The following is a 25,512-nucleotide window of genomic DNA, read 5'->3' as shown; positions in this document are numbered from 1 at the left end:
TTACGGAGCGGGGACGCGCCTGGAAGCGGGGACGCCCCCGGAAGCGGAAGTGTCGTTGTCCGCGAGCGCCGCTTCCTCGACGCCGGCGCCTTCGCTCTCCTCTCGGCTGATTTGGCAGGAGGCGGTTGAGCGGGGAGGCCGGATGCCGGGCGAGGGGGGCGGGCGTGGGCCGGCCGAGGCGCTGGCCCGGAGCCTGCGGGAGGATGTGTGGGCCGCCGACCTGCGCTGCAGCTTCTTCATGTCGGCGCTGCAAAGCTACCGGCGGGACTCGGTGCTCCGGCCCTTTCCGGCCGCTTACTTCAGCGGCGACAGCAAGGACTTCGACACCTTGGTGAGTGGGCCGGGTGGGCGAGGCTCTCCGCTCCCCGGGGGTCGCCCGCTCCCCTCCCCTCGGCCCAGAGTCAGGGGAGGTCAGGAGGCCGCAGGCTTATTTATCTACCTGGTTGATTTAAAACCCGAAATAGATTTCTTCACGTTAAATTATTTACAACAAACCAACCCGTTCAAAGTCTCAGAATCAGAATTTATTGGTCATGAAATTCGGGGTTTGACAGACCATCTTCTGACATGACTGTCAAATGACAATAGCAGGGCAGGACAAGTCAGGCAGTGTCTCTGGTTCATTGATCATTCAGGAATCTGATGGCGGAGGGGGAGAAGCTGTCCTTGTGTCGCTGATGCTCGTCCACGGGCTCCTGTACCTTTTCCCCGTTGGCAGCAGAGAGCAGAGGGCATGGACTGGGTGGTTGGGGGTCTTTGAGGATAGAGGCTGCTTTTTTAAGACACCGCCTCATGCTGATGACCTCGATGGAGTGAAGTCTGGTGCCTGTGACGTTGCAGGCCGAGTTAACAACCCACGGGAGTTTTTCCTTCTCCGAGATTTGGCGCCTCCGTACCAGACAGTGACGCAACAGCCAGAATGCTCTCCACGGTACAGGTTTTTGGTGATAGACTGAATATCCTCAAATACCTCAAAGTATAGCCGCTGACAAGCCGCCTTCATGATTGCATCTATGTGGAGGTTCCGGGACAGATCCTCGGAGATGTTGACCCCCAAGCATTCGAAGTTCTTCACCCTTTCCACTACTGAGCCCTCAATGAGGACTGGTTATGTTCCCCTGCCTTCTTCCTGAAGTCTACAATCACCTCCTTGGTTTTGCTAACATTGAGCACAAGGTTGTTGTCGTTTCAATGAGCTGATCTAGCTCCCTCCTGTACGCTTCCTCATTGCCACTTGTGAGTCGCCCGCAAACTGGTGTCATCGACAGATCGGTAGATAGCATTGGAATTGTGCCTGACCACACAGTCATGGTGATGTAATGAATAGAGAATCCTTGGGGTGCATCAGTGTGGAGAGGAGGAGAGGTTGTTTCCAATTCATACTGACTGTGGTCTTCCGATGAGAAAGTCAAGGATCCAGTTGCAGATGGGGATACAGAGGCCCAGAATTTGTAGCTTCTTGACCAGCACGGAGGGAATAATGGTATTGAAGGCTGAGCTGTAGAAAAAGAAGAGTAGCCGTTTGTTTGAGTTGTTGTTTTCGAGGTGATCCAGAGCTGAGTGGAGAGCCAGCAATATTGTGTCTGCTGTGGAGCGATTGTGACAATAGGCGAATTGCAGTGGGTCCATATTTTTACTTTTCATTTCACACCCATAATGTCAGCCACATTCTCATCAATATAAATTGTTATATCTGTTCTCTAAATACGTAATTTCCACCACTGTGGCAACTTGTTGCTTGAGAGACTTCACCTCGGTCTCTTCCCCTCAGTGCCTGGAAGTGGGAGGATTCTAGATTGTGCCCCTTCCCCACAGTGCCCTCACTTTGGCTGTGCCAAGCCTCAATGCATCCTTTAGCAGTATTCTTGTAGCATGGAATGTGCCAGTCAGCAGCATTCCCTCACTGACATCTCAATTTGCTGAAAGACTAACAGGGTTCAGGCAGAGTGTCTTTCAGTTGATGGCCTTCCAGCAGTTCTGGATGTCGGACTCAGTGTGTGCCCCTGGGAACAGGCTGGAGATCAGTATCATGCTCCTGCTGGGGAAGAATTGTGACAAGGATCCAGGCATCCTTCTCCTCACACCCTTTGCGAGTCTGCATTCACCAAAGAGGTGAGCGACTACCTTCATTCCACCGCAGTCATCTGAAGGACAACGTGCGTGGTGGGTCATGTTCCAATTGTAAAAGAAAGATCTGACTGGGAGGGCTTCTCTCACCACCAGCCAGCCTTTAAAGTTTAGGACAGGAGTGATCAACAGAAGGCAAGGGAACTTCCTGCAGTCCTCAGGGTAAATAGATGGATCATTGAAACCTTTGCAGCTTTTCATTTGCTTTTGTCAAGTCAGGTTGATGGTTACAACCCTGCCCCAGACACAAGGATGTTTATATTAAAATGACTGAATTTTTACTAGTGCTGTCTCTCCCTGGATCACTAGCCTGGATCATTGAAAAGAGACATGATTTTAAATCCCACCTGGCTGATGTAGAATTTAATTAGAAGTAATATGAATAAGTAAATGAATCAGGAAGTGAAATAAGGATAGAATTGTCCATGATTTTCTTTTGGGAGGTGGTTCCATTGCAATTAATTCAGGGGCAGTTCGTTCATTGGGTGAATATGAACATCTGAAATGTAGAGTTAAATGTGCATTTTGTTTTCGTGTTAATGATGCATTCACTAACTAAGGTTTTACTCCTGCACGATAACTGTAAAGCTTTCTTGAAGAAGCTTAATTGAGGAGAGTGTTCCAAGTAGGCTGATAACCAGTAACAGTTCTGTGCCCCATTGATACGTCTGTCCATGGCCTCATGCACTATCAAACTAAGGTTATCCGTAAATTGGAGGAGCAAAATCTAATTTCCCATCTGGGTACTCTCCAACTGGATGGCATTAACATTGACTCCTCCGGTTTCTGCCAGTCCACTCCCCATTCTCCTGCTCTTCCCCATCTCTCCTCTTTCCTCCAGCTCTCCACCCCCTTCTCGCTCCATTCACAGAGGACCCCCCCCATTTCTGGGTGTGCCCTCCCTCCCTTATTCATCTATTTCCTGCCTTTGGGACTGTGCTCCTCCCTCTGATCTCCTGCCCCCCCCTCCCCAAAACCACTATTTTGTTCATGTTCTTGCCTATATTTTGGTCATACCTGATGAAGGGCTCAAGCCTGAAACTTTGGTTTTGTATCTTTACCTTAGCTACATAAAGTGCACTGACCTGCTGAGTTTCTCCAGCATTGTGTTTTTTTACTCCATATTTTCAAATCCCTTTTTTTTGGCAGAGCTTCTTATTGTCCTGTCTTTCTAACCTAACAATTCTATGTATGCTTGCGTGCCTAATTTGACTTTCCAAACATCCCTAAATTTAATCACGCCTCCATTGTTGAACATTCTTCCACTATCAGACCCCTTACATCTCCAGCTTACGTCTCCTCCTTCCTTTTCGGACATTACTTAAATTTTGAAGTGAAGACCATTTTTTTGGTTGTTGCGTCAATTATGGGATGTTTTCAAATCTTGCTTGCAATACTCCTGTGAAGATCATTCAAATAATTTGATATCTTAAAGGAACATTATAAATTCAAGTTATTGTTAAAGGCCTTGTTTAATTGCTCAGCTGGAACAGTTGGAAGATTGTCATGCTACCTTCCTTTAGCTTTGTATTAAGAGGAACATTTGAACCATGGAAGTGTGGTAGAGGCTTAACCCTTTCCTAATGGTGCTTATTGTTGGAGGACCAGAGGCAAAGCTCTTATTATTTCCAGATAGACAGTGGTGTTAATTTGTTTCCACTAATGTAGATTGGAAAAAACACATATAATCCAATAAAACAGTGAATCTCCAGACCAGTGTGCACACACACAGACACACAGTACATTTTACATTAGTGGAAAATGACCCAAGAAATACAAAATGCACCCTTATTTTTCACTTATGAATACGTATTTAATGAAAGATTGAAAACTTGTTCTTTTTTTCCTTGAAAGAGACCTGCAAGAAATTGCAGTAAAATCCCCGGTATCCAGCAGTTGCTGGTTGTGGATGCCAGATATGCAAATTTTCTGGTTGCCTCAGACATGCTTAAGTTGCTTAACTAATATACCTGCATTAAGAATAAGCAGTTTTTAAAAAATAGTGCAACAAGTAATTTGAAAAATAATTCAGTATTGTAGTCTTTAATTGTATAAAGTTCAGTTTAATAAAGTAATTCCCATAACTTACAAAATTTAAATTTGAATCCTGGTCACTGGTGCAGTAAAAGAGTTGTGTCCACCACTACTCTAACCGTGCTGCCATCATAATTAAATCTCTCCTCTTCCCCCAGCCTTGGAGATAAAGACTTGCTCGTTTAGATTAGATTAGATTTAGATTTTAGATTTAGATTTCAGATTTATTGTCAGAGTTTATACATGATATCACATACAATCCTGAGTTTCTTTTTCTTGTGGGGAAAAAGGTTAGGGTTATACTTAATATTAACAAAGATAGATAGACTCTTACTAGGAAGGGATAGAAAAATATTTTGGGATAGTCGTCCCAGTGGTGAGTGGTATCAGCTGGCTCTTCACTCTGGGTGCTGCCATTTTATTCAAACACAACTTTATTGAAACTTTATTCCAACAGCTGCTGCAGGCAGGGCACGACCGGGCACTCTGCAGGCTGAATGCTTGCTCCCAAGGGGTTGTGCTTTGGAGAACATTTACTTTTACAATTTTAAACTTCTATTTAAATGTTTATTTAAAAAAAATAATTAATTTCCACTTTTTTTTTAGCTGATTGCTTGTTGCATGAATTCCAGAGATTTTGTTTACTATATATCAAATAAATTGGACCAAGTTCAAGTTTGTCATGTGATTGGAAAAAACACATATAATCCAATAGAATAGCGAATCTCCAGACCAGAGTGCAGACACACAGTACATTCTACATGCAAACAACAAAACAAATATGTATAAAAATAATTTAGATTCCAAGGATTGTTCAATAGTCTTGCTGCCTGGATAAAATCCTGGATTTTATGCTTCTGTACCTCTTCCTTGAAAGTAATGTCTCAAAGATACTACTGGTGGGATAGTAGAATCCAAATGCGAATTTATTGTCATGAATAAGTCATGAAATGTGGTGTTTTGCAGCAGCATGATTGTGAAACATTCATATTATAACCATCTAACTACGTCACTAAGGAAAAAAATAATACTAGTGCACGAGAAATAAGGCCGTGTCTTTGGTTCATTGATCATTCAGGGATCTGATGGCAGCGGAGAAGAAGCTGTCCTTGTGCCGTTGAGCGCTTGCTTTTTAGGCTCCTGTACCTTTTTCCTGATGGTGGCAAATTGAAGAGGGCATAGCCTGGGTGATGGGTCTTTGAGGATGGAGGCTGCTTTTTTTTTAAGATACCTCCTCGTGTAGATGTCCTCAATGGAGTGAAGGCTGGTGCCTGTGGTGTTGCAGGTTGAGTTAACAACCCTCTGGAGTTTATTCTTGTCTTGGCAGTTTGTGCCTCTGTACCAGGCTGTGATGCAAACAGTCAGAATGCTCTCCGCAATACACTTGTAGAAATTTACAAGAGTCTCTGGTTAAATGCCAAATCTCCTCAGATGCCTAACAAAGTTTAGTCGCTGGCGAGCCTTCTTTGTGATTGCATCGTGATGGCTCCAGGACAGATCTTGATCCTCTCCACCACTGAGCCCGCATTGAGGATTGGGTTGTGTTCCCTTGACTTTCTCCTGAAGTCCACACTCATCTTGGTTTTTCTAATGTTGAATGCAAGATTGTTATGATTGTACCATTCAACGAGCTGATTTATCTCCCTCCTGTACACTTCCTCGTTGCCATTTGTGATTCTGCCAACAACTGTGGTGTCGTTGGCAAACTTGCAGATAGCATTGAAATTGTGCCTGGCCATACAGTCATGGGTGTGTAGCAAATAGAGCAGTGGGCTGAGCGCTCTTCCTTGGGGTGCACCTGTGTTGATAATCAGTGAGGCGTTAAGTGTCTTCAATGATTCTCTGAGGCCTCTTTAACCACCAATCCCTGTAGGTATCGTCGATAGAGGGAAGGGAGACCCCAGAGATCTTCTCAGCAGTTTTAATCACCCTCTGTACTGACTTCTGATCTGATGCTTTGCAGCTACCAGACCACACTATGAAGCAGCCAGTCAGGACACACTATTGTTGCTCCTGTAGAATGTTGTTAGGATGGCAGCTGGTAGACTTGTCTTCTTCAACCTCCTTAGGCTGTTGCTGCACCTTCCTGACCAATGAGGTGCGAGTCCAAGGTAGGTCATCTTTTAAATGGACAACAAGGCACTTTGTGCTCCCCCCTCTCTCTACGACAGAGTCATTGGTTTGTAGAGGGGAGGGGGTCCTCCATCCTCCTGGTCCACAACCATCTCCTTTGTCTTGACCATGTGGCACCACTGTACAAGGCTTTCAAACTCCTCTATGTAAGCAGACTCATCAATGTTTTGTCATCGCAAGTTTGATGTTGTTGGAGCTGAACGTGGAAATGCAGTCATGAGTTAGCAATATGAACAGTAGTGGGCTGAGCAGATAGCCCTGAGGTGCACCAGTGCTCAGTGTGATGGGGCTTAAGGCTTTGCTGCCATCAAGACAGGCTATGGTCTTTCAATCAAGAAGTCAGGATCCAGTTTCAGAGAGGGGTACTGAGTCCCAGCAAGGACAGATTATCCACCATCAACTGAGGTACGATTGTGTTGAACACTGTGCTGAAGTCGCTGTATGACGCCTCATTCCCTCGGTGCATCAGGGCTATTGCATCATCTGCGGATCGCTAAATTGGAGTAGGTCCCTTGTCGCTGGTAGGTGCGCTTCAATACACTTCATTGCCAGGTCACTCAAAGCACTTCAAGTCAGTGCCATGGTATTCATTTACCATCCACTCTCTCAGGCTTGATGATGGTGGCTGTATTGAATCCTGCGGGGACAGTGATCCACACAGACCCTCAGTACCCAACCAGGTACGTTATCTAGTCCTGCTGCTTTGTGTGGGTTCACCCTGGATAGGACTGATTCAAACTGTGACCCTATATCTTTAGCAAGGAATACTAAATTAAACAAATTCTGGTTGTCACCAGTAAGGAAAGGCCCTTAGAGTTAAATAAGTGAATACACAAAGGTGCTGGAGAAACCAACAGGTCATGCAGCATCTTTCGGAAGTAAAGCAGCAGGACCAGATAACAACCATCACAGCGTCTGCAGACTTTGCTGCTTAACTCAAAGTGGGGCAGATATTGGGTTATTACAGGTCTTAAAGTTACAGGTTTTAAATTTATTCAAAGAGAAATGATGTTGAAGAAAATATATTGTGTCTGCTGAATAGATGCATTGATTTGAACCTGTGTTGCTCATGGTCTTGCTCAGTTTAAGCAGTAGAGGGCAGTAGTAGCAGAGTGTGTCATTCATAATACTGTAGTATTGAATAGCAGACTGAAAATTATACTTGAGGATTTCTGATCCAGAATTGATGAAAAATACATTGTGGTAAAGATGGTTATATGCAGTTGGTGTGTGTTTTTTACACACACACACACACACTTGCAGCTTTTGTACTGGAAGGAGTGCATTTATATGGTTAAATATCTCATTACCACTAAAGTGTCAGTTTAAATTTAATCCTCATTTCTTGCGTGAACCTTCTGATCCAAGTGTGAGTAGGGCTGTATATATGAAAGGACATTGAGCCAAGTTTTCTGTAATAAAGAATGCCAATTTTCTTTTGTAATAGAATTTGGGTTATCTACTCAATCCATCTTAGTTTTCCCCAAATTATTGCAATCAGTCCAGAAGAACTTTGGGTGCTTATTGGGTTTGGTACATTTCTGATTTCAAACTGTTTTTTAAAATTCAACTTAAATATAGACATACAGCATGGTAATGGGTCCTTCTGGCTCATGTGACAGCATTGCCCAAATATACCAATTAACCTATAAATCCCATACATTTTTGGAAGGTGGGAGGATACCGAAGCACTCAGAGGAAACCCATTTTGCTTGAGTTTGAGAGTCTTGCTCCAGAAAGCGACCTTACAGTCACACTCATCAGAAAATATCACCATTCAGTACTTGTGCTGCTGGCAAGGAATGCTTTTAAAAAAAATTTGAACAAAATAAAAACAAGTTACTGATAGCAAATATTTTTTTTTTCTCCAATTTCATTGTAACTAACTAATGTTAGATTGCTAGCCCATAATTAAAATGTTTTATTTATGGGAAACTCAATTTCAGGCCCATTAATTAGAAAGTTCTAGGTGAAGGAATAATTTTCAAAGCAAAATGTTTTCTTCTGTCTTTGGCTTGGCTTCGCGGACGAAGATTTATGGAGGGAGTAAATGTCCACGTCAGCTGCAGGCTCGTTGGTGGCTGACAAGTCCGATGCGGGACAGGCAGACACGGTTGCAGCGGTTGCAGGGGAAAATTGGTGGGTTGGGGTTGGGTGTTGGGTTTTTCCTCCTTTGCCTTTTGTCAGTGAGGTGGGCTCTGCGGTCTTCTTCAAAGGAGGTTGCTGCCCGCCAAACTGTGAGGCGCCAAGATGCACGGTTTGAGGCGATATCAGCCCACTGGCGGTGGTCAATGGGGCAGGCACCAAGAGATTTCTTTAGGCAGTCCTTGTACCTTTTCTTTGGTGCACCTCTGTCACGGTGGCCAGTGGAGAGCTCGCCATATAACACGATCTTGGGAAGGCGATGGTCCTCCATTCTGGAGACGTGACCCACCCAGCGCAGCTGGATCTTCAGCAGTGTGGACTCGATGCTAAATAGATATGGTCTGTGACAGATTTTGTGTTTATGAATTTATAATTATTTTCTATCATTAAGTAATTCAGCATGGTATCAGGCCTTCTCCAGCTTACAAGCCTATGCCACCCACTTTTGACCATGTGACCTTGAACAAAATTAACTGGAAGTTCAAGGAATCAGTGGAAATGATGTGGGTCCACTTTTTGTAAAAAAAATTGGATTCTTACAGATCCTGATAAAACATGAAACTGTCCTGTTATGATCTTATCGAATATTGATTGAATATTACAGTTTTTTTATCTCTCATTTCAGCTTGCAGATGCCCAGAATCTCCCAAATCTAAAACAGCTGCTACAGTCTGGATTAATCCCACAAAAGCGAACCTTGGAACTTCTAAGCTGGTTTTGTTTGTCAAAAAACCTAACCATCAAAAGTTTGGGAAAAGGATGGGTAAGAACCTGTTTATTCAAAGGTTTAACTGTGAGTCAGTAGGTGCTTTCAAACTGCCTTGTAAAATGGGGTTAACCTGGCAATTTGCCCAGTTAGCGCCCCACTCATAAGGCAGCTTGAAAGGATCCAACCCGATTATTGTGTTCCTAAATCAACTGGGTTCCTGCCCTACCTTGGAGGTCGTCAGGGAACGCAGTTAAATTTACCCAGGACATGTCCACTGGCGACTTGAACAGCAAGATGGCTGACTGGTTACTCCTGTGACGTCAGCGTTGGCGTCACAGCGAAACCCCGGATTAAGTGTCTGTGGTGATCCGGGGAGAGAAGGGTCGCTGCCAGGGCCTGGGGTGGAGAATTGTGGGGGGTGGGGGGAAGAAGAGATGGGGGCCAAAATCGGGAGGAATGAGGTTGCCGTGGGTGGGAGAGGAGAGGGGTCACTGCCGTGGGGAGGAGAGGAGAGGGTCACTGCCGTGGGGGGTAGAGGGGTCACTGCCGTGGGGGGTAGAGGGGTTACTGCTGCGGAGTGGGGGGGGAATGTGAATGAAGGTGTGTAGGGGACGGGGAAGACTAGTTTGCGTGCAGCGTCACTTACTGCATCATCGCGGGGGCGGATCCCCCTTAAATGGCTGGGTTGGCGATTTATTGGGGCTATCCCTCCCCTAGCTTAAAAAGTGCTGGAACCTGGGTCCCAGGAGGGCTACCTGGGTACTGCAAATGAATGAGGTTAAGAAATGTGTGGAAGCATGATGACATCATCTGGGTTGAATGTTTGTAATCTATCGTTTGTTGACCCACTGTTGAATACTTTCACACACAGATTTCAGCAATCAAAGGAGGCGTGTGACATGAGGCTACTTAATAAGATTAGAGCCCATGATATAACAGGAATCATATGAGCTTGGGTAGAGCATTGGCAGGAAGCAGAGAGTTAGAACACAAGGATCATATTCTGATTGGCTGCCAGGTGCTAGTGGTGTTCCACAGAGGTTAGTGTTGGGGCCACTTCTTTTTATGTTGTATATTAATGATTTGGATTATGGAATGAATGGCTTTGTGGCAAATTTGCAGATGATACGAAGGTAGGTGGAGGAGCGGATAGTGTAGGGGAAATGCAGAGGCTGCAGAAGGACTTGGCCAGATTAGGAGAATGGGCAGAACAGCGGCAAATGAAATATAATGTCGGAAAGTGTACGGTCATCCACTTTGCTCGTAAAAATAAATGGGAAGACTATTTTTAAAAAGGGGAGGAAACTGAAAATACCCAGATGCAAAGGGACCTGGGAGTCCTGAAAGTAAACTTACAGATTGAGATGGTGGTGAAGAAGACGAATCCAAAGTTGACATTCATTTCAAGAGGAATAGAATATAAGAGCAGGGATATGATGTTGAGGCTTTATAAGGCATGGTGAGACCTCACATGGAGTATTGTGAAAATATTAAGAAAAGATGTGCTGACATAAGAGAGGGTTAAAAAGAGGTTCACTAGGATGATTCCAGGAATGAAAGGGGAGGAGCGTTTTTACAGCTCTTGGCCTGTATTCATTGGATCTTAGGAAAATGAGGGGGATCTTATTGAAACATTTTGAATGTTAAAAGGCATGGTCAGGACGTAGAAAGGTTGTTTCCCATGGTGGGAGAGTCTAGGCCAAGAAGGCACAAATGCAGGATTGAAAGATGTCTACTTAGAACATGAATTTCTTCACCCATAGGGTGGTAAATCTGTGGAATTTGTTTCCATCGATAGTTGTGGAGGCCAGGTCATTGGCTGTATTTAAGGCAGAGGTTGATAGGTTTTTGATTAGCCAGGGCATCAAAGGTTATGGGGAGAAGGCCAAGCAGTGGGGCTGAGTGGGAAAATGGATCAGCTCAATGGGCTGAATGGCCTATTTCTGCTCCTATATCTCATGGTCTTATCTTGTGATTGGCATTAAACGCTCAACTTTTCAGCAGTGCCCATGTCGCTGCAATGAATAGATGAAAATAGCTTATTTCCCAATAAATCATAAATCAAGCTTTTATTGGCATCTGATGAAGGGCCCAGACCTGAATTGTTGGATGCTGTGTGATCTGCTGAGTTTCTCCACATTTGTGTATTGCACACAACTCTAACCATCTGCAGACTCTTTTTTGTTTAACTCCATTTCCGCACCTGATGTACGGCCCAGACCCAAAGCATTGGTCACCCTTTACTTCCTATGGATGCTGCATGACCTGCTGAGTTTGGCTGCATTGGACTAGATTGTGTGCTGATCTTGTTTTAATAGGTAGAGGAATCTTGGAGATGTAAATTTTGAGAGTCTGTCAGAAGGAAAATTATTACTTTTTGGTTGTTTATATTGCTTGAGATTAGACCTTTTTTCTAAAACCTCATTTAATATGGATTAGTGAACATTAGGTTATATGGGTAGGGATTGAATGTGGTTTGTCAACGCAAGTTTATTGTCATCTGATTTTACAAGAACTTCTTAGAAAGGACACTGCCAGAGTTTGAGGTAAAATCTTCACTCTATCCTTTGTCGGCATAATGCTTGTTTTCTCGTGATTTTGGTAAAAGAGGAATGGATCTTTTTAGGTTGAGAGCCAGGATTTAAAATTGTTTAATGATAAGGCTTCATGTTGCTGTATTTGCACATGGTCAGTAATCAGTGGTCTCTTAAAGATCAGATTTTGCGAGTGCAAAAGCTTTATGTTCCAGTTAGGTTAAAAGGAGGGGCAAAAGGTTGGAGAGAGCCGTGGTTTTCAAGGAATATTGGAAACTTGGTTCGAAGAAAAAGGGAGGCGTACATTAGATGTAAGAAGCATGGCGTTAAGGGGATGTTTGAAAGATACATTGAATGTAAGAGGAATCTTAAGAGAGGAATTAGGAAAGCTAAAAGAAGGTACGAAGAAACTATGGCAAGCAGGGTGAAAACTAATCCGAAAGAGTTCTACAAATATGTTAATGGTAAGAGGAAAGCGAGAGACAAAATTGGTCCCTTAGAGAATCAGAGCGGAAAACTGTGAGTGGAGCCTAGAGAAATGGGGGAGATATTGAACAGTTTCTTTTCTTCGGTATTCACTAAGGAGAAGGATATTGGGAGATGTGAGATAAAAAAAAGCAAATTGGGTAAATATGGGGAATATAGAGATTACAAAAGGTGTAGTTTTAGGGCTTTTGAAGAATATAAAGGTGGATAATTCTCCGGGACCAGACGGGATCTTCCCCAGGACATTGAGAGAAGTGAAGGAGGAAATAGCAGAGGCTCTGGCGGTATTTTTCCAAATGTCATTAGATATGGGGATAGTGCCGGAGGATTGGCGCATTGCGCATGTGGTTCCGTTATTTAAAAAGGGTTCAAGGAGGAAGCCTGGCAACTATCGGCCTGTAAGTTTGACGTCTGTGGTAGGTAAATTAATGGAGAAAATTCTCAGAGATAGTACTTATAAACATCTGAATAGACAGGGTCTGATCAGGAGCACTCAACATGGATTTGTGGGAGGAAGGTCATGTTTGACCAATCTGATTGAATTTTTTGAAGAGGTGACTAGGAATGTGGATGAGGGTAGCGCAGTGGATGTTGTCTATATGGACTTCAGTAAGGCCTTCGATAAGGTACCACATGGAAGGTTAGTTAAGAAGGTGCAGTCTTTAGGTATAAATTTTGAGATAGTCAAATGGATTGAACATTGGCTGAAAGGGAGAGGCCAGAGAGTGGTAGTGGATAATTGTCTGTCAGGTTGGAGGCCGGTGACCAGTGGTGTGCCTCAAGGATCTGTATTGGGCCCATTGTTGTTCCGGGAGAAATAGTGGCGGCGGAGTCAATTGTATTATTTAAGAAAAGGTTGGACAGGTATATGGATGAGAAGAAGATGGAGGGTTATGGGCATTGTGCAGGGAGGTGGGACTAGAAAGGGGTGTTTGGTTCGGCCTAATGGCCTGTTTCCGTGCTGTAAATTGTTATGTTATGTTAATTTCCTGTACATTTAGTTTTACACTTTACATGTTTGTATCTGGATTAACCTTAAAAAAAGTGTATGTAAAGATAATATATGCCACCGATCATATCCATTCACAACATACAAAAACATTATTCAGACAATGAAGGGATGTTAGTGTAGGAGCCATTTTACAGACCAGTTTCCTTCCACAAACTCCCATGCAGCAAAGCTGTATTGACTAAATGATAAATATTATGCATATGCCCATGATAGTCTTTTAAAATAATGGAACAGATGCTTGATGTCTTTGGAAGAGTGGCCCTGATTTAATGTATTTTCCACATGGTCTTGCACACTCTTAATTTCTCACTGGAATTCTAACCTATTGTTTGCAAGACTTGAATCTGGATGATGTTGCTCACTGAGCCACAAGCTGACGTATCTCCGCCAACAAAATTGCAATCTTCTCCTCAAGATTTGTGTGTTTGAAAGAAGGAATAAAATATTGCATCTTGCCCACTTGCCCCAACTTCAGCCTGCATAACAAAAAGTGTTTGGTGTTTATTTGAAATGGTAATTTTTAGATGACTTCTCTTTTTGCATTTCAGTATGAAGAAATCCAGGAACTGGTTGGGATAACAACACCCTCTACTGCTACCCCTGATTTCCTATTTGAAGTAGTTTATTGTGATCAGATGAATGCTAAATTTGATGAAACCAAAGGAGACAGAGGTCTCATTTATGCATTTCATGGGAGCCGGCTTGAGAATTTTTATTCAATAATTCACTGTGGCTTGCAGTGTCACCTAAATAAGGTCAGAAGTTAAAATTTTACTATTTATTTAGAGAAATATTTAAATGATAATGGTAGTTAAATGGTTAATCTTGTTTTATAATGAAAGGAAATTGAGATTGTTTAAGAAATACACGTGTTGAGGCAGATCCATAATGATTTGTTTGGCTCACTCTTGCGATCAGAGGGCTTTCTTGTCATGAGTGTTTAAAGAAATTAGATCTGTATTTGAGTTTAGCAGAATGAGAGGGGAAATCTTTTTGCAATACCGCAAACCCTGTTATTCAGAATGAAAGCAACTGGCAGCCTCAAGCAACCAGCAAAAAAATCGTAGAAAATAATTAGGTTTAAAAATACGAAAGTTTAAAATTGATGCACTTTGCCATTAGCTCGCCAATCACACAACAGTCAATATCAAGCAACTGGAAAATTAATTTATCCGGGATCTACTGTTTCTAATAGATGCGAGATATCTGGGTTTTAAGTAAAAACACAAAGCTGGAGAAACTCAGCAGGTCAATCAGTGGACTTTATACAGCAAAGATAAAGGTACATACCCAACTTTTCAGGCTTAAGCCCTTCATCAAGGTATGGCAAGGTATGGGTGAGGCAGAATTACCATAATTGGTAATGCAAAAAGTAAACTTAAGTGAACTTAAACAAACAAAAGAACAGTTAACAGGTAATGAATGTTAACAAACTGTGCAAAAACCAAGCAAAGAAAAATCAATAAAGTGCACAAGTAAGAGTCCTTAAATGAGTCTCTAATTGAGTTTGTCATTGAGGATTCTGATGGTAGAAGGGTAGCAGCTGTTCCTGAACCTAGTGGTGTGAGTCTTGTGGCACCGATACCTCTTTCCTGACGGCAGCAGCGAGAACAGAGCGTGTGCTGGGTGGGGTGGGTGTTTGATAATTGCTGTTGCTCTCTGCGGCAGCGTTCCCTGCAGATGTACTCAGTAGTGGGGAGAGTTTTCCATGTGATGTCCTGGGCTGTGTCCACTTCCTTTTGGAGGGATTTATGCTCAGGGGTATTCATGTCCCCATATCAGACCATGATGCAGCCAGTCAGTACACTTTCCACCACTGTAGAAATTTGCCAAGGTTTCTGGTTTCGTACCAAACCTCCACAAACATCTGAGGAAGTAGAGGCCCTGACATGCTCTCTTTACAATGCCATTGGTGTGTTGGGTACAGGAAAGATCCTCAGAAATAGTGACCCCCCCCCCCCCTCCCCACCCCCCAAGTACCTAAATTTGTTCACCCTCTCCACCTCTGATTCCCCCAGTGATAATTGTATTATACACCTCTGGCTTTTCTTTCCTGAAATCAACAAACAGCTCCTTAGTTTTGGTGACATTGAGTGCAAGGTAAGTCCATACTTTTTGTTGTATATAGCAATGACTCAGACAATTAAGACATGCATCATGGTAACAGGCTCTTTTGGCCCATGACCCCATCCTGCCAAATGACACCCAGTTGATCGACAGCCCTGGTGTGATTTGAATGGTGGGGGGAAACCAGAGCACCCAGACACGGGGAGAACGCCCAAACTCCTTCCAGGCTGGATTAGAACCTTGGTTACTGGTGCTGTAACAGTGTTGCACTAACTACTCTGTGAACCGTGCCATCATTTTAAATTACACCAAATAAGCAGTGCAAAAAATAAAATTGTGGATGCAGGAAAACATCTATTTAAGACGTTTATTTAATGGGACTCAAACTGGAGAAGTGTTAAGTAATGCATTTGGGGAGAGCAGATAAGGCAAATAAAACAAATGTTAGGTTATTAAGAAACTTGATTTTATGCATTGCAATTAAATCTACTAGAAGTTTGGACTGAGCACAAGAAAGGACATGCATGCCTTACTGAAACAAGGACACTAAATTAGGGGGTATAGATTTGTTAATTAATAGTGGTGCAGAATTTGGAAGGGAAAAAATGTGCAAGCAGTACTAGGGAATTGGAAGTTATTGCCTGAAAGTGCACTAGAGGCTGAGGTTCTCATTACATTTCAGATGTACCTTTCTATGCTGTGAATTTTTCTAATTCATCCCTTGTCAAATTCCCCTGCTCCTAAGATTGAAGTACATGCAAAAATTGCTTTTCTCACCATAGACTTCGCTCTTTGGGGAAGGAACTTATCTTACCAGTGACCTGAGTTTGGCTCTTCTGTACAGTCCCAATGGTAACGGATGGAATCGGAGCATTCTTGGTTCTGTACTTAGCTGTGTTGCAGTTTGTGAGATTATTGATCATCCAGATGTTAAATGTCAAGTTAAAGGAAAAGGTATAATTTAATTCTAATCTTAATTTAATGTTTGAGAATGATTGTTATTCATCTTATGTAAAAGAATCAAATGATGCAGGAAAATGGTTCGACCTTTTTTCACCCACAGACTACCTTGATAATTCCTCTACTTTGCACACATATCTAATAACAAGCCTATGGACCACCAGTGGGGTGAGGGGGTCCATGCTGGTGAGCTCGAGCCCATTTTCAGAGCATTAGCTGGGAATTTTTTTCTAGCAAGTTTTCGTTTTCACTTTTTTAAATTTACAGATTTGTTTAGTATCTCAGTGATATTTGTTTTCACTGCATCGCCACATCTAACATGGGTTCATAGACCAGAGGTTGAAAAATACTGATCTCAGTGTTCAAGATGATTGATGAATGAGGTTAAAAAATCTTGGGTGGAATTTTTAAGGGATTATAAGATTAAAATTGGATATGGGTAATGCTGGAGTTGTATCAGAAAGGGGGATACTGAGTAGATTATGTAAAACTGAAATGCTGTTCCCACAGAGAACTTTTGAAGGATATTATAATAAAGATATTATGGAAGAACAAAAGAGGGTAGATGAATCTATAAGTGTGTAGTAGAAAAAGCTTGAGGGGCTGAGTGGACTGCCTGACTAAATTGCACATTTGAGGCAAATCAATTTTTGTTCCTGAAAGTTTCCTTGAAAGTATAAATGGTAATCATAATCTTGTGTGCTGTTCTGAACCATTACAATGGCTGTCCTGCAGAGATAATAGTCACCTGATTGACTTGTGGCACCAAATTAGTAGAAACTTCTGGACATTTGATCATTAAATGGCAATTATCTTTCTCTAATGTGTTAAATAGATAATGTTTTGTCTATTCTCAAATGCTTGTAATAGAATGTTGCTAGCTTGATTCTAGATACTGGTGGCATTGATCGACGAAGAGCAAGGGTGAAACACAGTGAAGGTGGAGATGTTCCTCAAAAGTACTTTGTGGTCACAAACAACCAGCTTCTAAGAGTTAAATATTTGCTAATTTATGCCGAGAAACTCCACCGGAGAAGGTAAATCAACTCCCTTTTTAATTGTAGAGTACCATATTTGACAGCATAAAGACCCACGGACATACAAGACTCTCTCCCCCTCCCCCCCCCCCCCCCCCAATGCAGGGAATATTAAGAAAATTTGTAGAGTATGTGCGGGTAAGCATTTAAAACTTGGACAATACATGCAACTTTGACAACAGGAAAAATCTTTAATAATAATACTACATTAATTTACAAGTGAAAATAAAAGCAGCTTAGCTATAGCAGAAAACATTTTATAAAAGCAAACTGCTGCTGTTTGTTCCCAGGGCAGTGGGACCAGAGCAGGGACTGAAAGTGGGCCGCCGGGAGGGTCTACCGACAGCCCGCCACCTGCTCCCACACTGATCCATTGCCCCATTCTCCCTCGACAGCCCGCCACCTGCTCCCACACTGATCCATTGCCCCATTCACCCCCGACAGCCCGCCACCTGCTCCCACACTGATCCATTGCCCCATTCTCCCCCGACAGCCCGCCACCTGCTCCCACACTGATCCATTGCCCCATTCTCCCCCGACAGCCCGCCACCTGCTCCCACACTGATCCATTGCCTCATTCTCCCCCGACAGCCCGCCACCTGCTCCCACACTGATCCATTGCCCCATTCTCCCCCGACAGCCCGCCACCTGCTCCCACACTGATCCATTGCCCCATTCTCCCCCGACAGCCTGCCACCAGCCTCCAACGATGGATGCCAGGGATGCTAGTGAGCCACACAGCATCGATGATCACTGTCAGCTCCACTCACCATTATCACCCTAATTTCAACTTTGCATCCAAGTCCTGGGGATCTTTTTGAACAGTTTTTTGGGGGAAAATGTGGGTTTTATATGCTGTCAAATACGGTACTTCTAATCTTTTAAAAATTATTTTAATGATATTTTGGTAACCTTAAATGTGCAGAGTTAAATTGATTTTTTTTTAACTTTTGGAAAATTATGGCAAATGTGGGTTTGGGTGTAGGCTCCTTTTCTGCTTTATTCCAGACTGAAAAGTTTTGTGCTCAGATTGAGATCATAAATTGAAATTCAGTGAACGTATCATTTATCTACTGATGATTTTGTGTATAAATGAAATTATACCACTGTAGAATGCATCGTCAAATGAATTCAAAGTAAGTAACTGTGTCTGTATCATAAGGAAAAACATAACTGGACATTGGAGAGTGTGTCAGGAAGTTGTAGCATTTCCCTTTTTATTAATATTGGGAATACCAGTTATTCTGGTTCAGTGTTGGCGAGTTCAGTGATGGTGCAATGAACATTTAGGGGCAGTGGGGGAGAAAATGTGGACTGCCACAAAAAACAGTTATTGGGAGTTTATAAGACATTATTGTGTACATTGTATAATAAAATCTATGGTATCCGGTAGCTGTGGGGATTGATAAATGCTGGATAAGTGAAGTGAATTTTCTGGTTGCTTAAGATTGCATGTGCGTGGATTGGCAAACTAAAGGTGAAACGAGCCAATTTTAAACTTCTGTGTTTTTTTACCTATTTATTTTCTGCATTTTTTTTGCTGGTTGCTTGAATTCCAGATAATAGAGGTTTTACTGCATTTTGTATATTGTCTATTGTGAAAAGAATGGTCATCATCTGATTTTCAAAAATGGTTTGGGGCCAGGTAAGATATTAAAACTGATCCTCATTTCTGTTCATTTTCAGTTTCACTCTTTTTACTCTCCATCCCCACTTTTCCCACTTCTGAGTTGAAGGGAGGCAAGGAAAGGGACAGAGAACCACATTTGTCCAAGGAGGTGGCGTGGTAATTTAATATTTTCATGATACCAGTTTAGTTTCCCAGGGTCTGAGAAAGTTGGGGAGTGATAGGCTGGAAGTTTTGTTTAAGAGTAGATAAGTGTTTTTCCTACACTTTGAAGTTCCCACTTCAAAGCTATAATGCATATGAAGAAACCCCTTTTTGTAGGTTTCCTGATCAAACCTGCTTCAACTCTCCTTCCAGTCCATCTTCAATCAAATTTCAGTAAGTTTCAAAGCTACTTTGAAAGGTTATTCTTCAGATATCTAAAGATTTGAGAAGCAGCTGTTTCATCTGATGGACACCAAACCTTATTCTTAACACAGAACATTACAACACAATACAGGCCCTTTGGCCCATGATGTGTGCCCACTTTTGTAAACCTACTTCTCTATCCCTCACACTCAAAATGCATCACCTTACATATCTGGATTGAACTCCTCCTACCCAAATTGCTTTCCTGTCTCTTCCTTCTTGTCACCCTCAAAAACTGTCTACATTATCCACACCTCCAACCTTCATGTCATCTGCAATCTTGCTAATGCATTCATCCACTTCTTTATCCAGGTCATTTATAAAGCTCACAAAGAGCAGGGGTCCCAGAGCAGATCCCCACAGAACTCCACTAGTAACTGACTTCCAGGAAGAATATGCTCCATTGACTACTACCGTCTGCTTTCTCCAGGCTAGCCAAATCCACATGTTCCTTCCCTTATCATTAAGCAGCCCTTCATTCACTCTAATCATCCTTCTGTTCTTCACATATGCATAGAATCCTTAATCCTACTTTCCAAGGCCGCCTTGTGCCCTTTTCTTGTTCTTCTAAGTTATTTTCTCTAAATTCCTTCCTGGCTACCATATAATTCTCATAAGCCTTCCCTGACTTTTGCTTCCTACATGTTGTGTGTGCTTCCTTCTTCCTCTTAACTAGCTGTCTTGCCTCTTTTTTGTCATCCATGGTTCCCTTATCTAATCCTCTTTTCCCAGAACCCTGTGCAAGTGGTCCCTGAAGATCCTCCATATTACTTCTGACCTTTCACACGAGAACATCTATTCCCAATTTACTCTCCCCAGTTCCTGCATAATCTAATCGTAATTAGCCATTCCTTAATTATGTTTATCATTTTGTCTACTCTTAATCTTCTCCATAGCTATGTTAATTGTCAGGGAGCTGTGGTCATTCACCAAATTGCTCCCCGACTGAGAGGTCAGTCACCTGACCAGGATTGTTGCCCAGTACTAGATCCAGAATGGCCTCTCCTCTAGTTGACTTGTCCACATACTGTGCAGGAATCTTTCTTGGACAAGCCTGACAAATTCTGTCCCATTCATCCCTCTTGCAATTAGTACATGCCAATCAATTATGGGGAAATTGAAGTCTCCCATAACAATAACCCTGCTATTTTTGCATAATTTCAAAATCTACCCACTTATCTGCTTCTTGGTATCTGAGGGCTATTTGGGAGCCTATAAGATTACTCCCAATTCAGTGATCACTCCCTTCCTGTTTCTGACTTCCATCTACACTGGCTCAGTTGACACTCCTTCCACAACTGTCCTTACTTTCCACAGCTGTGATACTGTCCCTAATTAGTAATGCTACTCCCTTCTCCCCTTTTTAATTAAACCTCCCTTCTTATCCCCTTTGAAGCATCTAAACATGTATCAGCCACTTCTATCCTTGCACCAACCCATGTAACGGCTGCAACGTCATAATTCCAGGTACAGATCCATGCTCTAAGTTCATCTCCCTTATTCCTAATACTTGCATTGAAATGAACATATTTCATTTCTTCTAACGGAGTACATTTATACTTCCTCCAGTGCCTGCTGTTCCTCACAACCTCATGACACATTGCACCAACCTTTTTTACCATCTGCTGTATTTTTTACCCTATCATCTGGTTCCTGTCTCTGCCAAACTAGTTTAAACTCTCTCCATCAGCTGTATGTAGCAAACCTCTCTGCCAGGATATTGGTCCCCTTCCAGTTCAGGTGGAACCTGTTCCTTTTTTACAGATTGTACCTTTTCTAGAAAAGATCCAAATGATCCTGAAACCCTCACCAATTCTATAACCTTTTCTTGTACTCACTGGTGCTATTGCCCTTTCTCCATCTCCAGAAGCTTAGCTATTTGAACTTTTCATTTAATTCTGCAGCATTTTACATTTTAGTTCCTCTTACTGCATTCATTATTAAATTGAGGTAAAAAAGAAATGAAATTTAATTTTTAACGGATCACAGGTTGCTTTATTTGAAATGTGTAATATTTCCTATTCTGCAAGTACAGTTGAATAATTTATTTTCCTTTGATCTCCAGGCCCACAAGACAGCCTTCCTGGATCTCCCAGCATAGTTTCTTAGTTACGATGATGATGTATTTGCTCCTCTTGATAGTCATTGGTGCCTACAAGTCACCTGCTTTCCAGTATTACTGGAATCGATTTCTTGAAATAAAGCGATAAGTTTATTGAGCTGGCCAAAATAATGGACATGCACTGCAATTCTTACCTGATGCCTTAGTTCTTACTGTTTTAGAGAGGCACTTGTGGACCAATAATTTAATTTCCAAAAGCTGTAGACACCCTGCTGAGCGAAGAATATTTTGTAGGTTTTGGGATTCCAATATTATGTCATTTCAGCTCTTTCAAGGGACTTTTAAATTCTGAACAAAATAGGTCTTTTGTATTGCTAAAGGCTGATTACTGATTGTACTGGAGAATGGAAACTACTCTTGTTTCTAATGTTTTCAGTTCTGTGCTCGGCATGGTGCAAGGTTAGATGCCTTTTGCATTAGCCCCACCAATTGGCTTCTGCATAACCTGGAAATAAAATTTTCAATTCAGTTGACTGACCCTCCAATGCTTTGAAGGCATTTGTGACCACTGTACTGTTTTAAATGTTGATCTTGACAGTCATCAGATAGAGGGAGAAAAAAAATAATTGTATCCCTAAAATGAGCTGAAAGCAAGTTCAAGGTATTGGAAGAACTTCAATTATGATGCCGCTCTCTTTTCTTGATGGATATTTGAATCTATGAAGAAATCATTTTTAAGCATTCTTTATAATAGTGTTAAGTGTGTCAAATATTTGGCATCCAAGCTGTTTGTGTCCCCGTAAAAGACTCACTGTTTGGATACATTGCATTAATTTTTCCTGAACCTCATGAAGTTGTTGGGCATTGAATACTTTTATACCATATTATGCATTTTCTATCCATGGCTGTGAACATTGAGCTGTCAAATGGGAACTTTCTTGCATAATCTATAACCTGCATAAAGTGCAAGAAATAGTTTACTGTTTTTAATGTATTTTTTTAAAAAAGGTGAATAAATACATGTATGGAGGCATATTTTTGGCTAGTAAATATTCTTGTTTTGCCCTAACCCTAATGTGCGAATTTGAACAATGAGCATAGAATGCTAGAGCACAGGCCCTCGATGTGGTTCTGACCCATATATTCCTTAAAAAAAAAACTAACCCCTTACTACCCTGTAACCCTCTATTTTTCTTCCATCCATGTACCTGTCTAAAAGTCTCAAATGCCCTCCACCACCATCCCTGGCAAGGCATTCCAGGCCCCCACAAGTCTCTCTGCGTGGGGAAGAAATAACCAAGTAAACTTACCTCTGATGTGTCCCCTAAACTTCCCTCCTTTCACTTTGTACATATGTCTTCCTGCCCTGGGAAAAAAGGCACTGGTTGTCCACCCTAATTAATCAAACAATACATGCAGTTTTAGGCCTTCAAAATTATAACCCAGTCCTGCAATCCAAGTTCAATACCTATGAGAAATATTTATATAATATATAATACATATTAGGCATGTATTTGTTTTCTGTGGTCATTTGTTCTTGGAAATAGTTACAAGTAATTTGATTTTTTTTTCACCAACTGAATCACCCCTGTGTCACAATGACCCAATGTGGTTTTAATCTAATAAATTTAAGAACATTTTCAAAGTAACACAAGGTCATCTTTTTATTTAGATCCCACTTCATCTTCCTATTCTGGTCCTAGTTCACCCATGCCTTCAAATTTGGCAACCAGATATTTTTTGATTGTAATATAAAATTAATGAAGTGACTTTGAGACCAAATTGTTTAAAGGGAAATTTTTACTTCAGTTATTTTTTTGAAAATTGTGGAATAAGCTAATTTTAGGCTAAGAGTACTTGGTAGAATTTCTGTCCAGGTTCTAGAAGATACTTGAAGCAAGTGTTTTTGTTTACAAAGTTACTTTGTTCATGGATGGCAGTGTGATGAGGAACAATTAAAAGCGATGCTTTCTACAAGATTTAAGAAGTTTAGCAATTATTAAACCTCAATAAATACACAAGAAGTGGAGAAGTTCAGCAGGTCCCACAGCGTCCATAGCATACAAAATATATAATCAATGTCTCGCATTTGTTCGTATATTTATGAAGGGCTCAGGCCTGAAACGATGGTTATACATCTTTGCCTCCTCAAACACTACGGGATCTGCTGAGTTACTCCAGCACTTTTATGTATTTAATACAATCACTGTGTCTACAGTCTTTCTTGTTTCAAACCTATTTTCAAGAGTTTTTTCATGTTGGTACAGTAAAGATTAGAATAGAAAAAGTCCAGTGAAGTAGTGAGGAAGTGGAGAAAAGTCTTTATTTGCCCCCATTCTTCAAATGCCACATAACAATAATGTAACATTAGGAGGGAAGCAGTGGTGTGTTGCATCAGATATTTAATCTCAAGTGCTCATGTTTCATTCTTAAAATTTACCCAGTTTCTTGGAATTTTTTGTTCCCTATTGAGTGAATGACATTGTTCATTTTTTGCCTATTATCGCTTCCGATTTTTCTTGGGGAACTGCCTTATCACAATCACCAGTGGACTTGTCCAGACAGCTCCTTCGGGCCTGGATAAGTATTTTTCAGAGACATTTGCTCTTTTTGAGTGGATGTTTGGTCTCAGAGCTTAGGCATAGCAGATCGGAGGTAATGGGAATGCAGCCCAGATCTGCTTCCAATTCCAGTGGATCATAGTTTTAAACAAAATTGATGTTTACATTACAATCAACATATTGATTTTTATACACACCATAATAGCACAGTTACAGGTCTTTTGACCCATATCGTTGGGCTGACCTGTAAGTACCCCCTAAAAAAAATTAAACCCTCCCTACCTTGTAACACTTTTTTCATCCCTATGCCTATCCAAGAGTTTATTAAATGCTCCTATTGTTCCATTCTCCACCATCATCCCTGGTAATATATTCCAGGAGTGCACAACTCTGTTAATATTTAAAAAAAAAACCTTATTCCTGATGTCTTTCCTAAACATTCCCCCCTTCACTTTGTACAGATATCCTCTGGTGTGTGCTACTTCTGCCCTGGAAAAAGGTGCTGGCTGTCTGTCTCTCAGAATCAGTAAACATTCCCTCAACAGCACCCTCTCTGCAGCTGTGATGCTATCCGTAAGCAGTTATACTACTACCCACCTCTTTTCCCTTTTAAAATATCTGAACCCGAGTACCTGCATCAGCCAATCCTGTTCTTACATTAGCCAAGTCTCCGTAATGGCCAGAATATTGTAGTTCCACGTACTGATCCATGATCCAAATTCATCTCCTTTATTCCTAATACTCCTTGTATTGCAATAGATATCTTTCAAACCCACCAAACTGACTACCTTTCTTCTTCCTTCCCTGCCTGTCCTTTCCTCACAAACCCACAACACATTGCATCAACCTTTCCTAACCTCTGTCCTCGCATTCTGGGTTTCATCCCCTTGCTAAACTATGATTTTCAAACTTTTTCTTTCCACTCACATACCACTTTAAGTAATCCCTATGCCATAGGTGCTCTGTGATTAGTTAGGGATTGCTTAAGTTGGTACGTGGGTAGAAAGAAAAAGGTTGAAAACCACTGTTTTAATCGTACCTCATTGACTCGTTCTGTGCACGGTTTCATAACTCCAAAGGAAATGAGCCAATGACAATTTTTCTCAAGCAAAATATTTCAGAAACAATTGTGTCGAGAACAGTGATTCTCAACCTTCTCTTCCCATTCACAATACCACCTTAAGCAATCCCTTACTAATCACAGAGCTCTGATGGCATAGGGATTACTTGAAGTGGCATGTGAATGGAAAGAAAAAGGTTGAGAACCACTGGTTTAAACTCTCCCCAACAGCTCTAGAAAGACTGCCCACTGGGAATTTGGTCCCTCTCCAATTCAGGTGCAGCCTGTCCTTTGTACAGGTCATACTGCCTCCTCGGTTCTTTTTTCTTATGTAGTAAAACCCCTGGTATCTGGCACCTGTGGGGGTTGGTAGATCCCAGATATGTGAATTTTCCAGATGCTTGAGATTGTGTTTCATGGATTGGTGAAATAACATGATGTGTGCCATTTTTTAAATTCTGTATTTTTTACCCATTTATTTTCCTCATTTTTTGCCAGTTGCTTAAGACTGGATTACAGGGGTTTACTGTAATAAATGCTTCTGATTGTC

At 41.8% G+C, this 25,512-nt stretch overlaps 1 protein-coding gene across 4 annotated transcripts; it reads left to right on the top strand.

Moving 5' to 3' along the window:
* The first annotated feature begins 16 nt into the window (after positions 1-16).
* parp16 (poly (ADP-ribose) polymerase family, member 16) lies at positions 17-25,512 on the top strand. Of its 4 annotated transcripts, none has more exons than XR_011348908.1 (7): positions 17-331; positions 9,065-9,202; positions 13,729-13,935; positions 16,030-16,201; positions 17,100-17,244; positions 18,931-19,030; positions 21,345-21,494. XR_011348908.1 is itself a non-coding variant. In XM_069911857.1 (7 exons), exons 1-6 carry the CDS (start codon positions 143-145, stop codon positions 18,971-18,973), a joined length of 894 nt encoding a protein of 297 aa, XP_069767958.1. In that variant the 5' UTR covers positions 17-142; the 3' UTR covers positions 18,974-19,022; positions 21,345-21,494. The 4 variants fall into 4 exon arrangements, 3 of the variants coding, with proteins under 3 accessions (XP_069767958.1, XP_069767956.1, XP_069767959.1); XM_069911857.1 differs by having other exon boundaries at positions 18,931-19,022; XM_069911855.1 differs by lacking the exon at positions 18,931-19,030 and having other exon boundaries at positions 51-331; positions 21,345-25,512.

Source organism: Narcine bancroftii, chromosome 14, assembly GCF_036971445.1.
Source record: "Narcine bancroftii isolate sNarBan1 chromosome 14, sNarBan1.hap1, whole genome shotgun sequence".
NCBI lineage: Eukaryota > Metazoa > Chordata > Chondrichthyes > Torpediniformes > Narcinidae > Narcine > Narcine bancroftii.
The sequence above is the reverse complement of the archived record's forward strand: the minus strand, read 5'-3'. Positions and strand labels throughout refer to the sequence as shown.

Excerpts from the sequence above, each read along its gene's own strand:
- parp16 (XM_069911855.1), top strand. The coding sequence starts at position 143 with ATGCCGGGCGAGGGGGGCGGGCGTGGGCCGGCCGAGGCGCTGGCCCGG. Across the intron at positions 9,203-13,728 it reads AAAGTTTGGGAAAAGGATGG|TATGAAGAAATCCAGGAACT; the intron begins GTAAGAACCTGT and ends TTTGCATTTCAG. Across the intron at positions 16,202-17,099 it reads ATGTCAAGTTAAAGGAAAAG|ATACTGGTGGCATTGATCGA; the intron begins GTATAATTTAAT and ends GCTTGATTCTAG.